Source organism: Salmo trutta, chromosome 39 (assembly GCF_901001165.1).
Source record: "Salmo trutta chromosome 39, fSalTru1.1, whole genome shotgun sequence".
Lineage (NCBI taxonomy): Eukaryota > Metazoa > Chordata > Actinopteri > Salmoniformes > Salmonidae > Salmo > Salmo trutta.
Genome location: NC_042995.1, coordinates 21910306 through 21936771, shown reverse-complemented (window position 1 = coordinate 21936771; position 26466 = coordinate 21910306). Strand labels below are relative to the sequence as shown.

Below are 26466 nucleotides of genomic sequence, written 5' to 3'. Positions count from 1 at the left end.
AAACCGCCTAGTTTCTAATAAGCATCTTTTTCTCTCCTCTCCTCCTTTCTCTCTCTCGCTCCCTCTCCTCTCCCCTCCTCTCTCTCTCTCATCTCCCCTCTCTCTTCTCTCTCTCCTCCATCTCTCTCTCTCTCTCTTTCTCATCTCGTCCAGGCTGGGCGTTCCCCAAGGAGTTGCGTACGGCCGCCCCGTCCTCCGAGCAACCGGAGACACTCGTCTCCTCCTCGGCAGAGAAGGACAACTCGTGGCTGTACACGCTGGACCCCATCCTGGTCACCATCATCGTTATGAGCTCCCTGGGCGTGCTGCTGGGAGCTGTGTGTGCCGGCCTGCTGCTCTACTGCACGTGCTCCTACAGTGGCCTGTCTTCGCGTAGCTCTACCACGCTGGAGAACTACAACTTTGAGCTGTACGACGGCCTCAAGCACAAGGTGAAGCTCAACCAGCAGCGCTGCTGCACCGAGGCATGAGGAGAAAGAGGAGAGGGGTAGAGGAAAGGAGAGAGGCGGCCATTTTGAGGAGATTATCTCCTCTTTTGTTTTCTCTGCTTTGCTTGGACTGTGAATTTCCTTTCTGAGCTGAAGGACTACACCTGCCAGATGGAAGGACATTTTGGGGAAAAGCCACTTTTTAGACTGATCTTGAGACCCCTCCCCCCTGCTTCAATCAAAGTGGTGCAGTCCAGGGTGGGGTTTTCTGGACCAAAGCCAATGAGGGAAGGATTGGGTATTTCCCAGAGTGGTCCCTATAGCGTACTGTTCCATTGACAGGGGAGTCCAAATATCAACACATATCAATGGGCAAATACCTACTATTCCCCCCCAAAATTCAGAACTCCATATAAATACATTATAGTTTTCTAGGTCTAGTTTTTAAACTGGAAAGATGTTAGGCTAAACTCCTTGACACTGAAAAGGCCTTAGACAGGTGCTTAGATAGTGTTTCTCTATCACCTGGACCCAGTGGCTTAGACATGTGGACACAGTGGCCTAGAACCTAGTGAAGTGAATTCTTTATGAAGCGTTTTTGTTGAGTTAGACTCTTGCGTCTCTGTAACACATCAGCCTCAGTTCTCCGCCCCATTTTCTGACAGGTCTGTGGTATTTTTAAACTAATCACCGTCTTTGGTGTGTCTTTTTGTTATTTGTTCAAGCCTTCTCTGTTTTGTTTGTTGTTTTGGCCCGTTGCCAGCCTGTAAATGCGGATAAAGAAAGGGAGGTTCTAATCGTGTTCTCTTCTAAACGTGTTCTGTTGAAGATCGACAGCAAGGGAGTTTATTGTTGGATTTAGTTTCAGGCCGTCGTTGCCGGCGGGTTGTATCGAAAAGAAGGTTGACGGTCGTGTTTACAGTAAACTGTGACTAGGTGAAGTAAAAACGTCAAGGTGAAGATGGGTTTTGGTCAGTGCAGCGTATGGATTGCTGGGAAATCCAGGCAGAGACTGAATAGCCGTCTACAAATGAGAACTGATAAAGAGAGAAGAAAAAAAATGAATCAATGGATCACTAAATCCTAAATCAACCTCTCCGAGGACGATGTACTCTGAACAAATCAACAATAAAACGCAAAATGGGATACAAAAAAAAGATATATATATATATATTCTAGACCATTGCTTGACAGTGGACAGACATCTGAGCTTGAAGTCAGCGATTGGTAGAGGAAACGCCAGTGGAAGGACACCATTTCCTCAGAGTGGACCGATGTGGTCTTGGTGTCATGGTTCGTGCTCTCCTCGTTTGATGTTTGTTGCTCTTTTTTTTCACACGGACTATATTTTGCATTGTCACGGCGAGGCTGGCGTTTGAACAGGAAACGGGTTCATGGGGAGAGGTAAATCAGGAGGATTTAAACACACACCAGCTCCCTCTGGACTATCTAGCCTTGTGAAGGAGGAGGGAAAGAGAACAGTAAATATTTCCACTGTACCTCAGACTTCTCACTTTCACACACGCTGATCACACACACACACACACACATGCATACACAGCGTGCACATGCTAGCACACACACACACCGAATAAATAGTATCCTGGTCATTCTGATGCGATGCTGGGCATGTATAGGTCTGTGTGCGTCAGGGGGGCACTGGAGTGGGCCCAGGCTAGTGCTGATCAAGAGGCCCAGGTTGTTGGGATGGGGGGGGGGGGGGTTGCTGGGCCATGAGGTGGAGCCTATCCCCTTCTCCCTTCTGCCCTCCGTCCCACCAACCCACATTCCCTCTCCTATCCCAGAGGCTCCCATCACTGGACCCCACTGACTCTCTTCCAGGTGCCTTGTAGCTTCTGTGGTCCAGCTTGCCTTTGTAGCCCATATCAGATTACAGATACAGAACAGTAGCCCAATCTGTCTGGGCAGGAGGGGCTAAAACACACCTCCCTGGGCAAGAGAGGGCCTAAAGCTCACAGGGACCAACCTGACTCTGGTCAGACCTAATTGTTGCTTGGGGGCTTTGAACAGAAATGTTCTTTTTATGATTGTTATTAATATTGTTCTTATGATTATTTAATAAAGGATTTATACCATGCAAAGAGTGTTGGTGGTCATCGCTGGATGTGCTCATTTGTCTTGCTTTGTGTGAGTTTCAGATGGGTTGTTAGTATGAGGATAGTGAGGTAACCTCGGCTTATACACGCACACACACAGTACATTGTATTGTCCATAGCCATGTACACACTTAAACACTCTAACAAACATCCTCACAGGCACATTTATATTCACACACTGTACACCGTTTTGTATTCACAAACTCTCTGTATAGGTCACACACACACACAGGCGTTCAAACATGAACACAGACATGCATACACACAGTGTCAGCCAGCCATAGTTTTCCTCTCATCTCTCCATGGCCTCCCATTAGCCCAGACCTCTAGTCGCCCTTGTTTAGGAGCACCAACATTAAAGCTTTGAAGTGCCCAGCGTCTCACACACACGAAGCACACACACACACACATATGATTATTCTGCTTCCTCCATTTACATTGCTCCCCATCTCCTACACATGGTTTTGTTTGGCCATGTCAGCCCTCATACCTAAACACTAACACAACCAGAAAGTATGGCGTGTAACATGTCCGTGACAGCAAGGATTTCTTTGGTTGGTATTGATAAGAGGGAGAAAATGGATACAGTCATAATATGAATAGACTGAATTGAATTTAAAAGGGAAAGTTTAATGAAATGACATAGTTTGCCGAATTATCACTTGAAGCGGGAAATTTGGCTCCCATCAAACCAAAACGGTAAATGTCTCAACTTTTCATATCCCTCAAAATGGATTGACAACATTCACCGTTCGATACTTCCTGGGAACCGTGGCTCAGCTTTGAGTAGGCTCTTTACTGAGGTAGCAACACCCACTGCTCTACAACCAGTGATTCAGAGCCTTGACACGTTGTTATCCAGTCAAAGTGGGTGTGGCTGTTAGCACGCTCTGCGGTGCAATATAACAGCCCAATTATGGTCCCTAAACACAACACCCGAACCAACAGAGGGGCGCACTACCATCTGTTAGTGTGATTGATCCCAGCAGAAACGAGCTAGCGCACCAGACACAAACCACGGCCGAACCGTCAACAGGAAATTACCAAAGAAGCCTGTATGTCGTTGTTCTGTCCGGGGGGGGGGGGGGGGGGGGGGAATCTCTCTGTTCTTACAACTTAAATTATAAAAAAAAATCTAAAATGTTTTGCCAAATTGTTTTTTTCCCCCTTTTCTCTATCAGTTGGAAATGGAATACTCCACAGGAGCTTTGTCCTTTCCTGACATCAGAGAGACGTCTCACTTCTAACGTTGCACCCGGCCAGACCAGCCTTCAAAGCATCTGTAAACTGATAGGGCCAGATTAAGAGAGGCCCCGTTTGAGGGTCGCAGCAGGAAATGTATCCAACACACTGCTAATTCATCTCTACTGTTATGCAATGGAGATGAAGGCAGGACCGGTAGTGGACACACAGCTCATTACTCATTCTGTAATCACTGTGTTTGTGTGAGGGCTAGCTCCAATCATTTATTTGTATCTTGATTATATGTAGCGAGGAGAGTGTTGTGTGGTGAGATTGGGTGTTGCTGTATATTTTGTTGGTTGTTGGTATATTTGTTGAATGTAGGTTAGTTGGTTTGAGTGGATTTTCTCTGTGACTGAACCGACAGATGAGAGAGAGACCTATTGACACTCTTAGCGAGTTGGATCAGAACGAGACGGAGTGACAGTCCATTCTCCCCATCAGTGATGAATAGGTGCGGACCTCAGAGAAACACCAAGAGACTGACCCAGTATCCCTTTCAGCAGCATCCAGGCCCCTCACATCACTCCCCCCCCCCCCCCCCCCCCCCCCCCCACACACTCCTTCTCCCTTCCACTGAGCCGCCCCCCTGTCCCACAAGGCACGCTGGGAAGTCGGCCCAGTCACATCCCTGCCTGTCCTGTCCTGTGTGCCAATGGTTCAAAGCTTATATCTGGGTCAGAGGAGGGGTGTACAGGGGATCTGGGCTGCTGCTGCCATAGAAATGGAATTAGATTCTAGAATAGACTATCCCATTCAAGTCAATGTTTTATGATAGGTGGACCGGCGGCCACATTGAGTGTACCCATAGGAGTATTTCCATGGACTAACCTAATTACTTCCCTTCTAGTAATTCTATTTCTATGACCGCTACCACACAAACACATCCACCTATCTAAACATTTACAGAAAGACAGGCTGTCACTCTTTCCTGGCGATTCATTCTCATCTCCGCCACTACAGGATATGGCTTCTGAAAGGAAATAAATAGAGGACATATTAGAAGAAGAACAGACAATATCTCTGTTTGTGAGCTCAAACTATGCCAGACTCAATGTGGGTCTGTGTCCCAAATGTAACCCTATTCCCTGCATAGTGCACAACTTTGTAGTAGTATAAGTACACCACTATATAGGGAATAGGGTGCCATTTGGGACGCAACCTGGTTCTCGCTCCCCTGTCATGGAAGGTCGTCATGGAGGAAATTCACTCAGTATATATATATATTCCCTGTGAGCTGATTGAATGATGCACTTTTAAAACTGAAGACAGCACTCCAAGAGGAAACCTTCAATTATCAATGTATTGCTCTGTTTGTGAATACCATTCAGATGGTCATTTCTCAAGTTATTAGTCGACATTTGAAGTCAAATGTTTTTCATAAAGATCTAAGGTCCCACAACGTCATAGATATAAAGTCCCCTGTTTAGGGGACCTGCGTGGTTCTGGTACTGGTTCCGACCAACATTTTTGCTTGTACGTAGATCTGTGGACACCGTAGATCGAAGCGGTAGCCCTAGTTCTCATGGACACAGAAGTATGTCTCTTCCGCCTGTGTGACGTAGGATGTGAAATCTGACACCACTTGATGCTGGGATTTCCCTCCTACCATTTCATTCGCTCTTACGACTGTCCATCAACTCCTGGCTAAACCCTATGTTACAGACACTGATAAAGCACATGCCTGCAATCCTTATGCCACGTTCAAAGCAACTGGGAAGTCGGAAATCTCTAACTATGAAAAATACTAGCTACGACTGGGATAAGTCGTTTTGAAGGGTCATCCAACTGGCATCTTTCTAGAGCTCCGAATTTCTGACCTGGAGATCAGACGTCATGATTTGACAAAAAAAAAAAAAAAAATCATAGTGCAGCAGGAGAGAGTGGTTTCGTCACGCTTGCACATTCAGAGATTGATTTATAGTCAACCAATATAATCTAAAATAATTCATGCCGTTTAAACAAAAAACATTCTGTTTGTCATAGATGGACATGATTATGAGATAAAAGGTAAGTTCCTAACGAGTTCAGGAAGCCAAGCTAGAGATCTGTGTGACGTTCACAGCAGTGGGGGAAGACATTTTGTTTAAGAGAGACCAGTAGAAAATATGCACATTTATTCATACAGTTTTTTTGAATAGGAAATAAAAAATATTAAAATATTATATATTTTATATGATGTATCATATTTGTACTGTGTACTTGAGCTTGTGTCCTCAAAGGTGACTACATCTCAGCAATGTATGACTATTTTTAACAGAAAGGTCAGATTTGAACCTTTCTTGAAGTATGCAGCTTTACTAGAAATTGTTTATGTCCCTCTCATGATAAATAATTACTTTTTGGTATTAGATAGATTTGACAAAGCCTTTTGTTACTACTTTCACTGTCTGTGACAGAAAATCAATCCTCAGTTGTCTGCACAAAGTCACCAGCTTAATATGCTCCTCAATGCAACATGTCAACTGCCACCACAGACAATACTTCCTTCTGGCCCCATACACACTCATGATTAGGGCTGTTACAGTGACCGTATTGCCGCCACACCGCCGGTCACGAGTCAGGACAGTCAAATCCATGTGACTGTTTAGTCACGGTAATTAGGCTTCTCTAAGCTCTGATGCTGCTGATGGTCATTAGTAGTCTACCAAACTTGCTAACTGCCTGGTACTCAGCACTCTATTGTCCCTCTAATCACTCTGACAAATGTAATTTAAACAGTCATAGCTGCTAATAAAAAGAGGAGGATCCCATCAGCTTTCTATAGGCTAGGCCTACTATATTTACTTCTCAACTTTCCTAATATTAAGCACATTGCTTATCTTCACAACCGGAGTATAGCCTACCTGGCTGGCATGAAAATGAACCACGGAGAAAAGCGTCCTCCATTCGCTATTTAAGTGCGCAGATCACATGTATTTTTTTCCCGCTGCCTCTGTTTCGAGACAGATGCATGATAATGGTCCATTCTAAAATCAAAACAAATTTCACACATCTGTTATTTAGTATATGTAAAGACGAGATTAAATCAAGAATAGTGAGATGGGTGACAATATTAGCCTATCACTTGTGAATGATATATTATCACCTGTGAATGAATCCCAGCTTGTGTGCAGTAAGGCAAGAAACAGTGCATGCTTTTCTTTTTCAAATCATAGTCTCCCACCTCATGTAGCCAGCCCAAAGGCCTATATGTTTTGATAAGGTTTGTATCACAACTAAAGTGGCCAAATAACTTGTTAAAATGAAGCACATTAATCCGCTTTACAACCGGTGTAGATCCTAACTGACATACATACGCAGCGTGTAAGTTTGGGGAAGATCATTTTCATCATAAAAATGCACCTTTATAGTAAAAGCATTATTGCATTTGTGGTCACTTTTGAGAATGGTGGTTTCCTACTAATGGAACATTCACGCTGATAGCCTATTACTGTGTGCATTGGTGCGCTTACAATGTAAAGAAATAGCCTAATAGTTTATCAACATTTTAATCTAAATGTTCTCATCTGTTGAGTCAGGCTCATTTCGTAACACAGGTTTGTTGTTGCAAATGGTTGTATTAATTTGGGATCTATTGCATCCCACAACTTTTGAACTATGGGGGATAGTAGATTGACATTGTCACGCCCTGACCTTAGAGAGCCTGTTTTATTCTCTATTTGGTTAGGTCAGGGTGTGACTTGGGTGGGCATATCTATGTGTCTATTTCTTTGTTGGCCGAGTATGGTTCCCAATCAGAGGCAGCTGTTTATCGTTGTCTCTGATTGGGGATCATACTTAGGCAGACCTTTTTCCCACCTGTGATTGTGGGATCTTGTTTTTGCTTAGGTGCTGTGTTTTACGTTCGTTTTTGTATTTTGTTGTTTTGACGGTGTTCATTTGAAAATAAAGGAATATGTTCGCCTACCACGCTGCACCTTGGTCCATTTCTAACGACGAGCGTAACAGACATAGGCTAGTGCTTTTGCTGCTCGTTAGGCCAACTCATCTTGTTGGCTGTCGAAAAGTAAATGTGGACAGTTCTTCCATTATCTTCAATATGCGGCTCGGGAATTGGATAAGGACGCGCGCAGTTGCGTCTCTGATGTGTCTGTCTTCACTTGTAGCCTGTGAGAAAGACCCGATCATGTGATGAGAGCCATGTAAGTGAGAGGTGCTTCGGCATGCAGCCAGGAGAAGGGAATTATATTTAGCCCAAGGGCACAACGACCACTGGCCGCTTGTCGAACAACTAAAGTTATATTAATAACTCTCACTTTTGTGAACCACTCAACAAATCAAATCAAAGCTTATTTGTCACGTGCGCCAAATACAACAGATGTAGAACTTGTAGCGGTATTTACTTAGAGGGGTAGATATAAAGATTTTGTTCCGGTGCCAGGCAGGTATTAACCATGCCGAAAGGAAAAGAGTAGAATAGAGAGAGTACCACTACCAGATCCACACACATCAGCAGAAGAGACTGCCTAGAGTGTAGCCTGTTTACCAGAAAGCCAGTGGAGAGAAAAGAGAATACCCACCTTATAAAACCCACATCACAGCACAGGGGTAACCCCACCAAGAATACCTCATACAATAATAATAATAATAATAATACTAATAATGGCAGAGCTATTGAACAGCAACTTCATAGAAACAATTTACAAGAAAGAACCCAGTCATCATCAGAGGATTTGCAATAATCTGTATTATCTTCTAGTGGAGGAGTGCAGAGGGTATTTATTTTATTTATTTATTTCACCTTTATTTAACCAGGTAGGCAAGTTGAGAACAAGTTCTCATTTACAACTGCGACCTGGCCAAGATAAAGCAAAGCAGTTCAACAACATACAAAAACCCAGAGTTACACATGGAGTAAAACAACATACAGTAGAAAAATAAGACTATATACAATGTGAGCAAATGATGTGAGATAAGGGAGCTAAAGGCAAAAAAGGCCATGGTGGCAGAGTAAATATAGTATAGCAAGTAAAACACTGGAATGGTAGATTTGTTATTTGAAGAAAGTTCAAAGTTAAAATATAAATAATATGGTGCAAAGGAGCAAAATAAATAAAATAAATAAATACATACAGTAGGGAAGAGGTAGTAGTTTGGGCTAAATTATAGATGGGCTATGTACAGGTGCAGTGATCTGTGAGCTGCTCTGACAGCTGGTGCTTAAAGCTAGCCATGCGGTACCAGAGAGAACAGTCTATGACTGGGGTGGCTGGGATCTTTGACAATTTTTAGGGCCTTCCTCTGACACCGCCTGGTGTAGAGGTCCTGGATGGCAGGCAGCTTAGCCTCAGTGATGTACTGGGCCGTACACACTAACCTCTGAAGTGCCTTGCGGTCGGAGGCCGAGCAATTACCGTACCAGGCAGTGATGCAACCAGTCAGGATGCTCTCGATGTTGCAGCTGTAGAACCTTTTGAGGATCTCAGGACCCATGCCAAATCTTTTTAGTTTCCTGAGGGGGAATAGGCTTTGTCGTGCCCTCTTCATGACTGTCTTTAGTGTGTTTGGACCATTCTAGTTTGTTGTTGATGTGGACACCGAGGAACTTGAAGCTCTCAACCTGCTCCACTACAGCCCCGTCGATGAGAATGGGGGCGTGCTCGGTCCTCCTTTTCCTGTAGTCCACAATCATCTTAGTCTTGGTTACGCTGAGGGATAGGTTGTTATTCTGGCACCACACGGCCAGGTCTCTGACCTCCTCCCTATAGGCTGTCTCGTTGTTGTCTGTGATCAGGCCTACCACTATTGTGTCGTCGGCAAACTTAATGATGGTGTTGGAGTCATGCCTGGCCATGCAGTCGTGGGTGAACAGGGAGTACAGGAGAGGACTGAGCACGCAGTCCTGTGGAGCTCCAGTGTTGAGGATCAGTGTGGCAGATGTGTTGCTACCTACCCTCACCACCTGAGGGCAGCCCTTCAGGAAGTCCAGGATCCAGTTGCAGAGGGAGGTGTTTAGTTCCAGGATCCTTAGCTTAGTGATGCGCTTTGAGGTGTTGAACGCTGAGCTGTAGTCAATGAATAGCATTCTCACATAAGTGTTCCTTTTGTCCAGGTGGGAAAGGGCAGTGTGGAGTGCAAAATAGATTGCATCATCCGTGGATCTGTTTGGGCGGTATGCAAATTGGAGTGGGTCTAGGGTTTCTGGGATAATGGTGATGATGTGAGCCATTACCAACCTTTCAAAGCACTTCATGGCTACGGACGTGAGTGCTACGGGTCTGTAGTCATTTAGGCAGGTTGCCTTTGTGTTCTTGGGCACAGGGACTATGGTGGTCTGCTTGAAACATGTTGGTATTACAGACTCAATCAGGGACATATTGAAAATGTCAGTGCAGACACCTGCCAGTTGGTCAGCACATGCCCGGAGCACACGTCCTGGTAATCCATCTGGCCCCGCAGCCTTGTGTATGTTGACCTGTTTAAAGGTCTTGCTCACGTCGGCTATGGAGAGCGTGATCACACAGTCGTCCGGAACAGCTGGCACTCTCATGCATGCCTCAGTGTTGCTTGCCTCGAAGCGAGCATGATTTAGCTCGTCTGGTAGGCTCGTGTCACTGGGCAGCTCGCAGCTGTGCTTCCCTTTGTAGTCTGTAATAGTATGCAAGCCCTGCCACATAAGACGAGCGTTGGAGCCGGTGTAGTATGATTCAATCTTAGCCCTGTATTGACGCTTTGCCTGTTTGATGGTTTGTCGCAGGGCATAGTAGGATTTCTTGTAAGCTTCCGGGTTAGAGTCCCACACCTTGAAAGCGGCAGCTCTACCCTTTAGCTCAGTACGAATGTTGCCTGTAATCCATGGTTTCTGGTTAGGGTATGTACGTACAGTCACTGTGGGGACGACGTCCTCGATGCACTTATTGATAAAGCCAGTGACTGATGTGGTGTACTCCTCAATGCCATCGGAAGAATCCTGGAACATGTTCCAGTCTGTGATAGCAAAACAGTCCTGTAGTTTAGCATCTGCTTCATCTGACCACTTTTTTATAGACCGAGTCACTGGTGCTTCCTGCTTTAATTTTTGCTTGTAAGCAGGAATCAGGAAAATTGAGTTGTGGTCAGATTTACCAAATGGAGGGCGAGGGAGAGCTTTGTACCCGTCTCTGTGTGTGGAGTACAGGTGATCTAGAATTTTTTTCCCTCTGGTTGCACCTTTAATATGTTGATAGAAATGTGGTATTACTGATTTAAGTTTCCCTGCATTAAAGTCTCCGGCCACTAGGAGCGCCGCCTCTGGGTGAGTGGTTTCCTGTTTGCTTTTTTCCTTACACAGCTGACTGAGTGCGGTCCCAGCATCTGTCTGTGGTGGTAAATAAACAGCCATGAAAAGTATAGCTGAAAACTCTCTAGGCAAGTAGTGTGGCCTGCAATTTATCGCAATATACTCTACTTCAGGAGAGCAAAATCTACTGACTTCCTTAGATTTCGTGCACCAGCTGTTGTTTACAAAAATGCACAGACCGCCCCCCCTCGTCTTACCAGAGTGTGCTGTTATATCTTGCCGGTGCAACGTATATCCCGCTGGCTGAATATCCATGTCGTCATTCAGCCACTGTAACGGTCGTCGTAGTAATTGGACCAAGGCGCAGCGGGTTGAGTGCTCATTTTGATGTTTATTTTAAATAACCACGAACACTTCACAAAAACAAGAAAACGGACAACAACATAACAGTTTGCAGGCTAACCCTAGCAGTGCAAAACAACCTCCCACAATTCCCAAAACAAACATACTCCTAATTATAGGGCCTTCAATCAGAGGCAACGATAACCAGCTGCCTCCAATTGAAGGCCCCAATCCCAATTACTAAACATAGAAATAAACACCCTAGAAACAGACATAGAACTATACAACATAGAAATAAACCAAAAACCCTGGAAACATAAATCAACCGCCCCTCTACATAAACACACACTCAAAACCATATAAAACAAATACCCCCTGCCACGTCCTGACCAAACTCTAATTACAAATAACCCCTTTACTGGTCAGGACGTGACAGCCACGATTCCGTGAAACATAGGATATTACAGTTTTTGATGTCCCGTTGTTAGGATATTTGTGATCGTACCTCGTCTAATTTATAGCACATTGGCGAGTAGTATTGACAGTAACGGCAGCTTTCCCACTCGCCTTTTCCGGGTCCTGATCAGGCATCCGGCTCTTGCCTCTGTACCTGCTTTGCTTCCTCTTGCAAATAACGGTGATGTCGGTCCTGTGGGGTGTTTGGAGAATGTCTTGTGCGTCGTCTTTGTTGTGGAAAAAAATCTTTGTCTAGTCCGAGGTGATTGATTGCTGTCCTGATATCCAGAAGCTCTTTTTTGCCGTAAGATAAGGTTGCAGAAACATTATGTACATAATAAGTTACAAATAACGCCAAAAAAACCCACATATTAGCACAATTGGTTGGGCAACCATAAAACTGTTGCCATGTCTTCCGGCGCCATTTTAGAATCCACAGAATAGCCCCATTGTAACGGCTGTCGTCGTAATGAGACCAAGGTGCAGCGGAGGATGTGTATTCATCTTTGGTATTTAATGAAAAGAGAACACTTTACAAAAATAAACAAAAACGATAGCCAAACAGTCCTGTCAGGAAAAACTCTAAACAGAAAACACTAGACAGAAACAATCACCCACAAAAACCCAAAGGAAAAACAGGCTACTTATGTGTGACTCCCAATCAGCAACAACAAACTACAGCTGTGCCTGATTGGAAGCCACACGGCCAAAATCAACAAAACAAACCAACCTAGAAAAAGAACATAGAACGCCCACCCAATGTAACACCCTGGCCTAACCAAAATAAAGAACAAAAACCCCTCTCTATGGCCAGGGCGTTACACCCATGTGCGCACTCCCTCAAATCGTTTTGAGGAAATATACTTTCTATTTTATTCAGCTATATTCTTTATACTATAAAATAATATAAAATAATGCCACGGAATTCTAAGAAAATCTTGTCTGCTTAATGAACTAGTGTAGCCCACAGCCATGTGACATAGCCAGATCAGGGCCTAACATAAGGACAACTCAGAATATGCTATTCTGTTCTTCTGAAATAGAAAACATTTTCTTCATATCATGTTTCTTTAGAACTGTTTAATAATAAATTATTTATTGTGATTGTGTAGGCTATATTAAATGGATTTATTAGACTTTTTTAAATGTAGATGTTCCAAAGGTCTACATCAGTGGCTTGTAGGCTATGCATGGAAGCCAGGAGATGCTAAATCAATTACCGTGAGAAAGCCAGTTATTTGCTTGACAATCACTGTCTGGAAAAAATTCATGACTGCCACAGCCCTAATTGTGATATGATAGATATTTGTGTTATTCAACTGAGAGTTTGTCTGCACAAAACTGTTGGCACACACAACCATTGTGCGATGTCTCAACAACCATTGTGTGAACATTTCTGCGCAGAAAAACGTCATTATATCAAAACAGTGTCAAATGTGTTGTTCATCGGTTGTACAAACTGAGTGTGTACAGTACCACCACGGACAATACATGAGAAAAGCACATCAGACCACATCAATGTGGCCATCAGACCTGAGATAACTGTAGTTTTAACTATGTTTTGTGGAAAGTAACTATTGTTTCAGAGGAACAAATAGTTACTTTCGAGGTGACTACAACTATTTGAATATAGATTCAAAACAAACACTTTTTTTTTTTTTTTTACTATTTGAAAACAGGTCTCATAAAGTAACCATGTTTTCAAAACGACTTGAATCAGGGATTGGAACCGAAATGATCTTCTAATCGTTTAGTTGTGAACAGAACCATTATTTGTTTCATTCCATTCCACTGTTCCGACCAACAAAATAAAGTTATGAACTGGTTAGATCCAAAAGAAATTAACGGTTTATATCGTTCCTTTATGTTCCTTTTTAAACCTCTGAAATCATTTATTTTTTACATTTAGCTCGACAATAAATGACTTCACCAGTCAGTGAGGATAGAGCAGCTTGCTATGGAGCAGGCAAGCTGTTTACATGCATTGGACAGACGAGTGTAGCGCGATGCAAAATACATTTTGCGGGTGGGGAGAGAGAGAGAGTGTGGAGGAGGAGGCTTGGCTTGAAGCGCTGGGCGTCTTGTTGTTATGACATGGATTATCTTAAATCATTAGGTAATAATATGGTTATCGGACCTGGGCAGAAAATAGTTGTATTTTGTAGTTTATTTAAAAATACCAACTTTTCAAAAACTCAATGTAGTCAAATATACAGCACCATTCAAAACCTTAGACACACCTACTCATTCAAGGGTTTTTATTTATTTTTTAATAATAGTGAAGACATCAAAACTATGAAATAACACACATGGAATCATGTAGTAACCAAAAAAGTGTTAAACAAATCAAAATATATTTTATCATTGAGATTCTTCAAAGTAGTCACCCTTTGCCTTGATTACAGCTTTGCACATTCCTGGTATTCTCTCAACCAGCTTCACCTGGAATGCTTTTCAAACAGTCTTGAAGGAGTTCCCGCATGTACTGAGCACTTGTTGGCTGCTTTTCCTTCACTCTGCGGTCCAACTCATCCCAAACCATCTCAATTGGGTTGAGGTCGGGTGATTGTGGAGGCCAGGCTATTTGATGCAGCACTCCATCAGTCTCCTTCTTGGTAAAATAGCCCTTACACAACCTGGAGGTGTGTTGGGTCATTGTCCTGTTGAAAAACAAATGATAGTCTCACTAAGCGCAAACCAGATGGGATGGCGTATCGCTGCAGAAAGCTGTGGTAGCCATGCTGGTTAAGTGTGCCTTGAATTCTAAATAAACCACAGACAGTGTCACCAGCAAAGAACCCCACACACCATCACACCTCCACCTCCATGCTTCACGGTGGGAACCACACATGTGGAGATCATCCGTTCATCTACTCTGCGTCTCACAAAGACACGGCGGTTGAAACCAAAAATCGCAAATTTGGACTCATCAGACCAAAGGACAGATTTCCACCAGTCTAATGTCCATTGCTCGTGTTTCTTGGCTCAATCAAGTCTCTTCTTCTTATTGGTATCCTTTTGTAGTGGTTTCTTTGCAGCAATTCGACCATGAAGGCCTGATTAACGCAGTCCACTCTGAACAGTTGATGTTGAGATTATTTGGGCTGCAATCTGAGGTGCAGTTAACTCTAATGAACTTATCCTCTGCAGCAAAGATAACTCTGGGTCTTCCTTTCTTGTGGCGGTCCTCATGAGAGCCAGTTTCATCATAGAGCTTGATGGTTATTGCGACTACACTTTATTTTATTTTTTAGACCTTTATTAATTAACTAGGCAAGTCAGTTAAGAACAAATTCTTATTTACAATGACGGCCTAGGAATAGTGAGTTAACTGTCTTGTTCAGGGGCAGAACGACAGATTTTTGCCTGGTCAGCTTGGGGAACATGTTTTATTAGCATATTGTTACATAATACTTATGTCACATAATACTCTAATCACATTTAATCGCATACATCATGAGCTGAGAGTTTTTGTAACTACTGTACACAAGAGGAATAGTGACTGTTCCTTATTCCATGTACGTATAAAGCAATTTCCATGTAACAGCAATGTTGCTACTGTAATAATCACATAGTTACTACACGTGTAAGAATTTGATGTCAAGTGTTACTGTATTACCTTATGTCTTACTCATTAAGAAAAATACTTGATAGTAATGTTGATGCTGCAAAAGTGGTCTACATTTACGTTGAGGTGATTCCAAGTCCTTCATGTATTTCATTTTAAGATTCATATCCAAGAGCCCTCCAATCCATGTGCTTCTGATCATATATTTAGACTAATTCAACTAACTGTTGTAGTTTTTGGTTCTTCATCAAATCATTTTGCATATATTCAAATACCTTTTTTGAGAGGTATTCAAAATACTTTCAAATATTATTTGTTTTTCTGAGACCTGTATTTCAATATCAATTAAAATAGTTCTATATAAACTACAGTATGTATAGTACCAGTCAAAAGTTTGGACACACCTACTCATTCCCGGGTTTTTCTTTATTTTTACCATTTTCTACTTTGTAGAATAATAGTGAAGACATCAAAACTATGAAATAACACATATGGAATCAAAATATATTTTATATTTGAGATTGTTCAAAGTAGGCACCCTTTGCCTTGATGACTGCTTTGGACACTCTTGGCATTCTCTCAGCCAATTTCATGAGGTAGTCAACTAGAATGCATTTCAATTAACAGGTGTGTCTCGTTAAAAGTTAATTTGTGGAATTTCCTTCCTTTGAGCCAATCAGTTGTGTTGTGTTGTGACAAGGTAGGGGTGGTATACAGAATATAGTCCTATTTGGTAAAAGACCAAGTCCATATTATGGCAAGAAATGCTCAAATAAGCAAAGAGAAACGATAGTCCATCATTACTTTAAGACATGAAGGTCAGTCATTGCGGAAAATTTCAAGAACTTAAAGTTTCTTCAAGTGCCTCGTGGTTTGAGCGTTGGACTAGTAACCGAAAGGTTGCCAAATCGAATCCCCGAGCTGACAAGGTCAAAATCTGTCGTTCTGCCCCTGAACAAGGCAGTTCACCCACTGTTCCTAGGCCATCATTGAAAATAAGAATTTGTTCTTAACTGACTTGCCTAATTAAATAAAGGTTAAATAAAAAACAAGAAAAACAAAATTGCTTTTTTTTTCAAGATTGCGTCGGACATGTTTTTGTCTTGTCCCGAGTAAATAGTCTGTTTCTTCAGTTTTTTTCCATATATATTTTAATCTCACTTTCCATCTACAAACTAAATATACTTTCCTGCAACCCACCTCACCCAATGTGGTACGGATCTGCTATCTTTATACTTTATAACTGGAACCTCCATCAGAAGCTAGCCAGCTAACTCGCTAGTAGTCATTGTTAGCCACTGCTAGCGGTCTTCACCTTTAGCTCGGACACCAGCCAGCTTTAGCTCGGTCAATACCTGCCAGTCTGCACAGCGCGATATCAACCCAGAGCATATCGGACTGCTTTTCTCTACCACATCACCGGATTCCTGACGCAAGCTCTGGACCATTACACTGGATCATCGCAGCTAGCTGCAACCGAGTGGCTATTGTTGGCTAACGCCTCTGTCCCAAAGCAAGCACCAATTAACCTTGAGCTAGCCTCAAGCTAGACCCATCTCCCGGCTAGCCGACGAAGTATACCAGCTAATTCTTGGGCTACAATACCTCTTTTGCCAATTGGCCTGGACCCTTTATTGTCGACACGGAGCCCCGCCGATCCATCACGACTGGTCTCCCGACGTAATCGTCCGATGTGGTTTCAACAGGCTTTTCCGTTGCGATGTTGCCAAAGACCCATCTGCTAGCCCCGGCCCGCTAGCTTTCTGAACACCGTGTCTCCCGCTCACCTAGCGTAGTAGCGACTACCGAATGGCTGCCTGACTCACCTATTGCTGCTCTTTGGACCCTATGATCACTCGGCTACACAGCTGATGCCTGCTGGACTGTTCACTTACACGGTACCTCATTTTGTTTATCTGTCGGCCCCAGCCTCGAACTGTGTGAACCTAACTGACCCTCTCTGCCAATTCATCGATATTTACCAGTTGTTGTGTTAGCTCTCCCGATCAACACCTGTGATTGCTTTATGCCTCTCTCTAATGTCAATATGCCTTCTCTACTGCTGTCTTGGCTAGTTTCTACTGTTTTATTTCACTGTAGAGCCTTCAGTCCCACTCAAAATGTCCGAGATAGCTCTTTTGTCACACCCCCACACATGCGGAGACCTCACCTGACTTAACTGGTGCCTCCAGAGATGCAACCTCTCTCATCGTCACTCAGTGCCTAGGTTTACCTCCACTGTACTCACATCCTAAAATAACCTTGTCTGTACATTATGCCCTGAATCTATTCTACCACGCCCAGAAATCTGCTCCTTTTATTCTCTGTTCCCAACGCACTAGACGACCAGTTCTTACAGCCTCTAGCCGTACCCTCATCCTACTCCTCCTCTGTTCCTCTAGTGATGTAGAGGTTAACCCAGGCCGAGTAGCCCCTAGTTCCACTCCTATTCCCCAGGCGCTATCATTTGTTGACTTCTGTAACCATAAAAGCCTTGGTTTCATCAGAAGCCTCCTCCCTAAGTTTGTTTTATTCACTGCTTTAGCACGCTCCGCCAACTCTGATGTCCTAGCAATGTCTGAATCCTGACTTAGGAAGGCCACCAAAAATTCAGAAATGTCCATCCCCAACTACAACATTTTCTGTCAAGATAGAACTGCCAAAGGGGACGGAGTTGCAATCTACTGCAGAGAGCCTGCAGAGTTCTGTCATACTATCCAGGTCTGTGCCCAAACAGTTCGAGTTTTACTTTTAAAAATCCACCTATCCAGAAATAAGTCTCTCATTGTTGCCGCTTGTTATAGACCCCCCTCAGTCCCCAGCTGTGCCCTGGACACCATGTGTGAATTGATTGCCCCCCATCTATCATCAGAGTTCGTACTGTTAGGTGACCTAAACTGGGATATGCTTAACACCCCGGCCGTCCTACAATCTAAGCTAGATGCCCTCAATCTCACACAAATTGTCATGGAACCTACCAAGTACAACCCTAAATCTGTAAACATGGGCACCCTCATAGATGTAATCCTGACCAACTTGCCCTCCAAATACACCTCTGCTGTCTTCAACCAGGATCTCAGCGATCACTGCCTCATTGCCTGCGTCCGTAATGGGTCCGCGGTGAAACGACCACCCCTCATCACTGTCAAACGCTCCCTAAAATAGTTCTGCGAGCAGGCCTTTCTAATCGACCTGGCCCGGGTATCCTGGAGGGATATTGACCTCATTCCGCCAGTAGAGAATGCCTGGTTGTTCTTTAATAGTGCTTTCCTCACCATCTTAAATAAGCATGCCATATTCAAGAAATGTAGAACTAGGAACAGATATAGCCCTTGGTTCACTCAAGACTTGACTGCCCTTGACCAGCACAAAAACATCCTATGGCGTATTGCATTAGCATGGAATAGCCCCCGCGATATTCAACTTTTCAGGGAAGTCAAGAACCAATATACACAGTCAGGAAAGCAAAGGCTAGCTTTTTCAAACATAAATTTGTGTCCTGTAGCACTAATTCCAAAAGGTTTTGGGACACTGTAAAGTCCATGGAGAATTAGAGCACCTCCTCTCAGCTGCCCACTGCACTGAGGCTAGGTAACACTGTCACCACCGATAAATCCACGATAATCGAGAATTTCAATAAGCGTTTTTCTACGGCTGGCCATGCTTTCCACCTGGCTACCCCTACTCTGGCCAAAATCTCTGCAACCCCAGCAGCAACTCGCCAAAGCCCCCCCCCCCTCCCACTTCTCCTTCACCCTAATCCAGATAGCTGATGTTCTGAATGAGCTGCAAAATCTGGACCCCTACAAATCAGCTGGGCTAGACAATCTGGACCCTCTCTTTCTAAAATTATCTGCCGAAATTGTTGCAACCCCTCTTACTAGCCTGTTCAACCTCTCTTTCGAATCTTCTGAGATCTCTAAAGATTGGATAGCTGCCGCGGTCATCCCCCTCTTCAAAGGGGGAGACACTCTAGACCCAAACTGTTACAGACCTATATCCATCCTGCCCTGCCTTTCTAACCTCTTCGAAAGCCAAGTTAACAAACAGATCACCGACCATTTCGAATCCCACTGTACCTTCTCCGCTATGCAATCTGGTTTCCGAGCTGGTCATGGGTGCACCTCAGCCACGCTCAAGGTCCTAAACGATATCATAACCGCCATCAATAAAAGACAGTACTGTGCAGCCATCTTCATCGACCTGACCAAGGCTTTCGACTCTGTCAATCACTGCATTCTTATCGGCAGACTCAATGGCCTTGGTTTCTCAAATGACTGCCTCGCCTGGTTGACTAACTACTTCTCTGATAGAGTTCAGTGTGTCAAGTCGGAGAGCCTGTTGTCCGGACCTCTGGCAGTCTCTATGGGGATGCCACAGGGTTCAATTCTCGGGCCAACTCTTTTCTCTGTATATATCAATGATGTCGCTCTTGCAGTTGGGGATTCTCTGATCCACCTCTACGCAGACAACACCATTCTGTATACATCTGGCCCTTCTTTGGACACTGTGTTATCAAACCTCCAAACGAGCTTCAGTGCCATACAACACTCCTTCCGTGGCCTCCAACTGCTCTTAAATGCTAGTAAAACTAAATGCATGCTCTTCAACCGATTGCTGCCCGCACCCGCCCGCCCGACTAGCATCACTACTCTGGACGGTTTTGACTTAGAATATGTGGACACCTACAAATACCTAGGTGTCTGGTTAGACTGTAAACTCTCCTTCCGCTATCTATAAGTCTTTGCTAGGTAAAGTCCCACCTTATCTCAGCTCACTGGTCACCATAGCAACACCCACCTGTAGCATGCACTCCAGCAGGTATATTTCACTGGTCATCCCCAAAGCCAACACCTCCTTTGGCCGCCTTTCCTTCCGGTTCTCTGCTGCCAATGACTGGAAGGAATTGCAAGAATCACTGAAGCTGGAGACTTATATCTCCCTCACTAAATGTAAGCATCAGCTGTCAGAGCAGCTTACCGATTACCGATCACTGCACTTGTACACAGCCCATCTGTAAATAGCCCACCCAACTACATCCACATATTGTTATTTTTTTGTTGTTGCTCTTTTGCACCCTAGTATCTCTACTTGCTCATCATTATCTGCATGTCTATCACTCCAGTGTTAATGCTAAATTGTAATTATCTCGCCACTATGGCCTATTTATTGCCTTACCTACCTAATCTTACTACATTTGTACAGACTGTACATATATTCTTCTATTGTGTTATTGTGTTTGTTTATCCCATGTGTAACTCTGGGTTGTTGTTTTTGTCACACTGCTTTGCTTTATCTTGGTCAGGTCGCAGCTGTAAATGAAAACTTGTTCTCAACTGGCCTGCCTGGTTAAATAAAGGTGAAATATTTTTTTTAAATGTAAGTGTTACTGAGAAAGCTAACAGTAACAAAATATGGCTATTAAGTGTCTAAAGGAAACCAAATATCTGAAAACTGCATTCTTGAATCAACTACAGCCAAGGTAGGTGGAAAATCATGTTAGTTTGTATTCTGGGTTCCTTATCCCTTTAAATATAGTATAGTGTGTGTTTGAAACAAGAACACTTGCTTGCAAAGAAACACAGTTTCTGTTTGCAAAGTTTGCAAATGGCTTTGAATTACTCTGCAGTATTTCAGCTATAATATAATTATTGCAGCTTTCAACCTTTTCAGTGGCATGTTGAAAGAGTCATACAGTACTTGACCGTAAAAACGTATTTATACTTACCTGTTCAAAATATCATTGGTTAATTGTTTTGATTTTATAATGTACACCTGAGACAATGGACATTCATGAGAATGGACATTTACAGAATGTTTCAATAGAAATGTATTGTGTCGATCAAATATGACTGTCAGATAGATTGGAATAATATAAGAGATCGTGTGTGCTCTATTGATTATATTTCTATCTTCAACATGTAGTTCTAGATGCAGCCCTGCCATTAGTTGAATGCAGCCAATCCAATAGTTTCTCAAAAGTAACTTTCTGAGATCTGTATTCAAATCAGGAATTGGAACCGATTCAGTGAACAGAACCGAAAACTGGAAAATAACGAAATGTTGTGTTTTTATTTTAATTCTGCTCACACAAGCTTGCTAGGTAGTCCAATGTTAAGCCAACTCTCTGAAGTTCAAGGACATTCAAAGTTCTTTCTTAGAACCCGCTCCTCCGTAGGTAGACTTCAGTGGGCCTGAGTCAATAGTGAGTGAGTCAATATGAATCTGGGTTAAAAACAAAGTGACATACTGTATTTCATATTGAAAACCAGCAATGAAGTATGTCAAAATGAAAATCCTTTACTTTCAATAGAAATGAGTCAGCCTAAACAACGGAATGCACTGAACGCAACTTGAGGCCCATCATTCAGCCGATTGTTCTCAAGAGCTTTCTTTTGTTTTTATTATGTGTCAGGCAGATGTTTGTCTTTTGTTTTGTGAATAATAGTTCAAATGGCATTCTCATAATTTCCCTCGAATTACTTCACTTTCATTACAGACTCCATTGAAGAGATAATACAATTCAATGGCACTTCAATCTGTTTCGGGAATAATTGACAATTTTGATAAAAAAAAAAGCCTTTGAGCCTATAAAGTTTGCCCATAAATAATCTGCATCTGAATTCACGATTCTTCAACAAATGATTTAGCCAATCTACATTATTTAGCCAATCTATTCATATTCCAACTGTTTAATCATTTTTAGAGTGCGAAGCTTGGGTGACTAATGGACTGTATGTGTAGTATTTGTTTGCAGTATAAAGGGGCTGGTAGGGGTATGTTTACTTTATGTACTCCTTTAATGTTGACTGATGGTTTGTTCTGTTCATTTTCACTCACTGAGTGAGCAGGGGTTTTGTTGACGGTGCGTTCCCATGCCTTAGGAGGTGTGTTCCCATGCCTTGTAGGAGGTATGTTCCCATGCCTTGTAGGAGGTATGTTCCCATGCCTTGTAGGAGGTATGTTCCCATGCCTTGTAGGAGGTATGTTCCCAGACATTGACAGTGTGTGTTTACAAGCCTGCATGCGTGCGCACACAAACACACAAACATTTGTCCACGTGGGCAAATGTGTGTGTGTGGACTTTATGTAATGACTGTGATGATACCCCTCTCGGCTCTTTCCCCCCTCTCTCTCTGACTGATTCTGTGCTGCTCTAAGTAACAGCACCCAGGGGAGAGGAGATTTACAACCCCAGTCAGCTGCTCTGATTCAGTTTAGCATCATTCAAACCACTGCCTCCTACATGCACACACCTGAACTTAAACACACTCAGGTACGCACACACACATGAAAGCATGCACACACACGTGCACTCGCACAGGTAAGCATACGCACACACACACGTGCACCCAAATCAGAACCTCTTTCAATCACTTATGAATGATGATATGGAAGTGGACATTTGGAATGTAGAATTTGTCTTTGCAAATCCCGGGAATGTTGCTGCATGGTGTTGTTTAAGCGAGAAGATGATAATGCCCAGTAAGGAGATAGGAATCTCTAGGCACAGTGTGGTGAGACTCCGTACACACACAAGTATGTACAAGCGCACGCACACACTAAGAGAGGAGGGGGTTTAAGATTGCTAGAAGATGGTGCAAGGATGAAAAGATTAGCTGGGGATGAAGGTAACGGAGAGAGAAGACAAAGGAAAGGTCTGTTTGTGATAAGGTCTTGTTTAATTGTTGTTATACCTACAGTAAAAATAGAATTGATAGGAAATAGAGCCCAATGCTGTTATCAGTCTCTCTCAAGATTTTCTTTTGCGGTGCCTCAGAGGCAATCTAAACATTTTATTTTTTTTATTTTTTATTTCACCTTCATTTAACCAGGTAGGCAAGTTGAGAAAAAGTTCTCATTTACAACTGCGACCTGACCAAGATAAAGCAAAGCAGTTCGACAACATACAACAACACAGAGTTACACATGGAGTAAAACAAACATACAGTCAATAATACAGTAGAAAAATAAGTCTATATACAATGTGAGCAAATGAGGTGAGATAAGGGAGGTAAAGGCAATAAATTGGCCATGGTGGCGAAGTAAATACAATATAGCAAGTAAAACACTGGAATGGTAGATTTGCAGTAGATGAATGTGCAAAGTAGAAATACTGGGGTGCAAAGGAGCAACATAAATAAATACAGTTGGGGAAGAGAGAGTTGTTTGGGCTATTTATAGATGGGCTATGTACAGGTGCAGTGATCTGCGAGCTGCTCTGACAGCTGGTGCTTAAAGCTAGTGAGGGAGATAAGTGTTTCCAGTTTCAGAGATTTTTGTAGTTCGTTCCAGTCATTGGCAGCAGAGAACTGGAAGGAGAGGCGGCCAAAGGAGGAATTGGCTTTGGGGGTGACCAGAGAGATATACCTGCTGGAGCACGTGCTACGGGTGGGTGCTGCTATGATGACCAGCGAGCTGAGATAAGGGGGGACTTTACCTAGCAGGGTCTTGAAGATGACCTCGAGCCAGTGGGTTTGGCGACGAGTATGAAGCGAGGGCCAGCCAACGAGAGCGTACAGGTCGCAGTGGTGGGTAGAATATGGAGCTTTGGTGACAAAACGGATGGCACTGTGATAGACTGCATCCAGTTTGTTGAGTAGGGTATTAGAGGCTATTTTGTAAATGACATCGCCGAAGTCGAGGATCGGTAGGATGGTCAGTTTTACGAGGGTATGTTTGGCAGCATGAGTGAAGGAAGCTTTGTTGCGAAATAGGAAGCCAATTCTAGATTTAACTTTGGATTGGAGATGTTTGATGTGAGTCTGGAAGGAGAGTTTACAGTCTAACCAGACACCTAGGTATTTGTAGTTGTCCGCATATTCTAAGTCAGAACCGTCCAGAGTAGTGATGCTAGACGGGCGGGCAGGTGCAGGCAGCGATCGGTTGAAGAGCATGCATTTAGTTTTACTTGTATTTAAGAGCAGTTGGAGGCCACGGAAGGAGAGTTGTATGGCATTGAAGCTTGTCTGCAGGGTTGTTAACACAGTGTCCAAAGAATCCCAAATGGCACCCTATTCAATATTGGCCCTAGTAAAAAAAGTGCACTATATACAAAAAAATAAGTGATATCTAGAACCTAAAAGTGTTCTTCGGCTGTCCCCATAGGAGAACCCTTTGAAGAACCCGTTTCTGTTTCAGGTAGAACCCTTTTAGGTTCAATATAGAACCATTTCCACAGAGGGTTCTACATAGAATCGAAAAGGGCTCTACCTGGAACCTAAAAGGGTTTTCCTATGGGTACAGCCGAAGAACCCTTTTGAAACCCTTTTTTCTAAGAGTGTAGGGAATAGGGTGCCATTTGGGACAAAGACAAAGCAGAACTGGGACAGTGGGACACTAGCTGTAAACAGTTCTCTGTAGGATAAGCAAGCCTCACAAAAGGCCTTCCTCTCATGAATAGACCGCACACAAAGAGGCAGCACTGCACTTTCCATAAATACACTACACCAAACAACAAACACCCCAGAGTTGCCGGGCAAAATATATCTCTCCAAATACCACGTAATGCATCCATATCCAGTCTTTATTTTTTAAACTGTATAAAAAGGCGTCACCCTAAGCTTATTTGTGTGAATGCCCAGTGGAGGGATCCTTGGAGCTCGCCACCACCTGCCTGGCCTGTCTAGCAAACAAACTTGAGAAGGAAACACAGACTTCACACGCGTGTGTTTGAATCAGAGTTGTATGTGGGGGGGCTGTATGAGTGTGCACGTGTATTTGTGCACACACGTGTATACATTCGTGCATATTCAGTGCTATCCTGAGCTGTGTATTTTTAGTGGGAGCCGTCCAACCTGTACTTGTAGAAACAACAATGGCTGTTAAAATGAATACAGTTGTACAGCAGGCAAAAAGGGACACAACGTGATTTACTATGAACAAAATAACATAAGAACAGAGGTCAGTGGTGAGTCAAACTTAACATTCAGTATCATGTTTAAAGAAGAAATGTGTGCCCAGAAATGGCCCATCTGGCATGCAACATTAGCACCAAAAAATTCAGCTACGGAGTGATATTTTTTCCAGATGTTACTACTCTTTGAATACACAAATTGTACTGGCTGAGTTAAATATGTGCATATTTGTGTAAAAGATCAATGGCTCTTTGAGCTATTCAAGGTGATTTTCACATAGTAGTGGAAACAACAGATCATTCGCCACTGTACGCCAGACTAGGAAAGAAACTCAGCTTCACTCTACTCAAGACACTGGCTCCCTGCTGGGCGAGTCTGGGCGAAGTTGTCAAACTCAGAGACGTACCATCAAAAAATGATCCCTACGAATATGACTCATGAAATCTGCTGCATTCAATGTTTGTAAGAAAGAGTATGGGCAGATAAGATCAGTGTGTGTGCATGCCTGTGCGTGTGACATCATGTATGTACTGCATGATTGTGTGTATGTGTACATGTACTTGCGTGGTTCAATGTACGTTTGTGTGGTACCATAACATGAAACATATTGGCAGGGGAACATGCCGGCCGGACACACCGTTATTCATAAAAAAGTAGATGTTTCCTGAATTCCCATGCCCCCAACCAAATAAATAACTGGCCCTGTTTGACAGAGTGAGAGCCCCTTGTCTCCAGATGCTCTGACCTGGCGTGTCTGCCTACACACACTGACACACACATACGCCAGCCTGTCTGTCTTGTATCCATCTGCACTACCCAAGGCCTCCCCATCCCCACCAACCCCACAGACAGACACCCAGAGGAGGATCGCATTGCCTGCAAACGATCACACACCAACATGATGGATGGCTATCCCCTCTCGGTAATGCATAAATGCATTATCTGTCACGGCCTGCCCCGAGGCAGAGGGAGTAGCTCTTTTTTGACGCGTAGGTGGCCTGGGGTGGCCTAGCTGTCTACCAGCATGGGTTTAAATCCAGCCCACTGCTCTTTCAGCAATCTCTCTATCTCTCTTTCACCTCTGTCTTTATCCCAAAAAACATACAAAAACAAACAATATATGTAACTAAATGTTTTACAGTTGAAGTCGGAAGTTTGCATACACCTTAGCCAAATACATTTAAACTCAGTTTTCACAATTCCTGACATTTAATCCTAGTAAAAATTCCCTTTC

General features: G+C 43.3%; 1 protein-coding gene across 2 annotated transcripts in view; it reads left to right on the top strand.

The window, feature by feature from the left end:
• LOC115179682 (neuropilin-2) overlaps positions 1 to 2530 on the top strand; it is a 67867-nt gene extending 65337 nt beyond the window's left edge. For both annotated transcript variants that reach the window (XM_029741357.1, XM_029741358.1), the window contains one exon: positions 154 to 2530. In XM_029741357.1, the coding sequence (XP_029597217.1) occupies positions 154 to 470 (317 nt within the window). In that variant the 3' untranslated portion in view covers positions 471 to 2530. The remainder of the gene's footprint in view (positions 1 to 153) is intronic.
• Positions 2531 to 26466: the final 23936 nt, after the last annotated feature.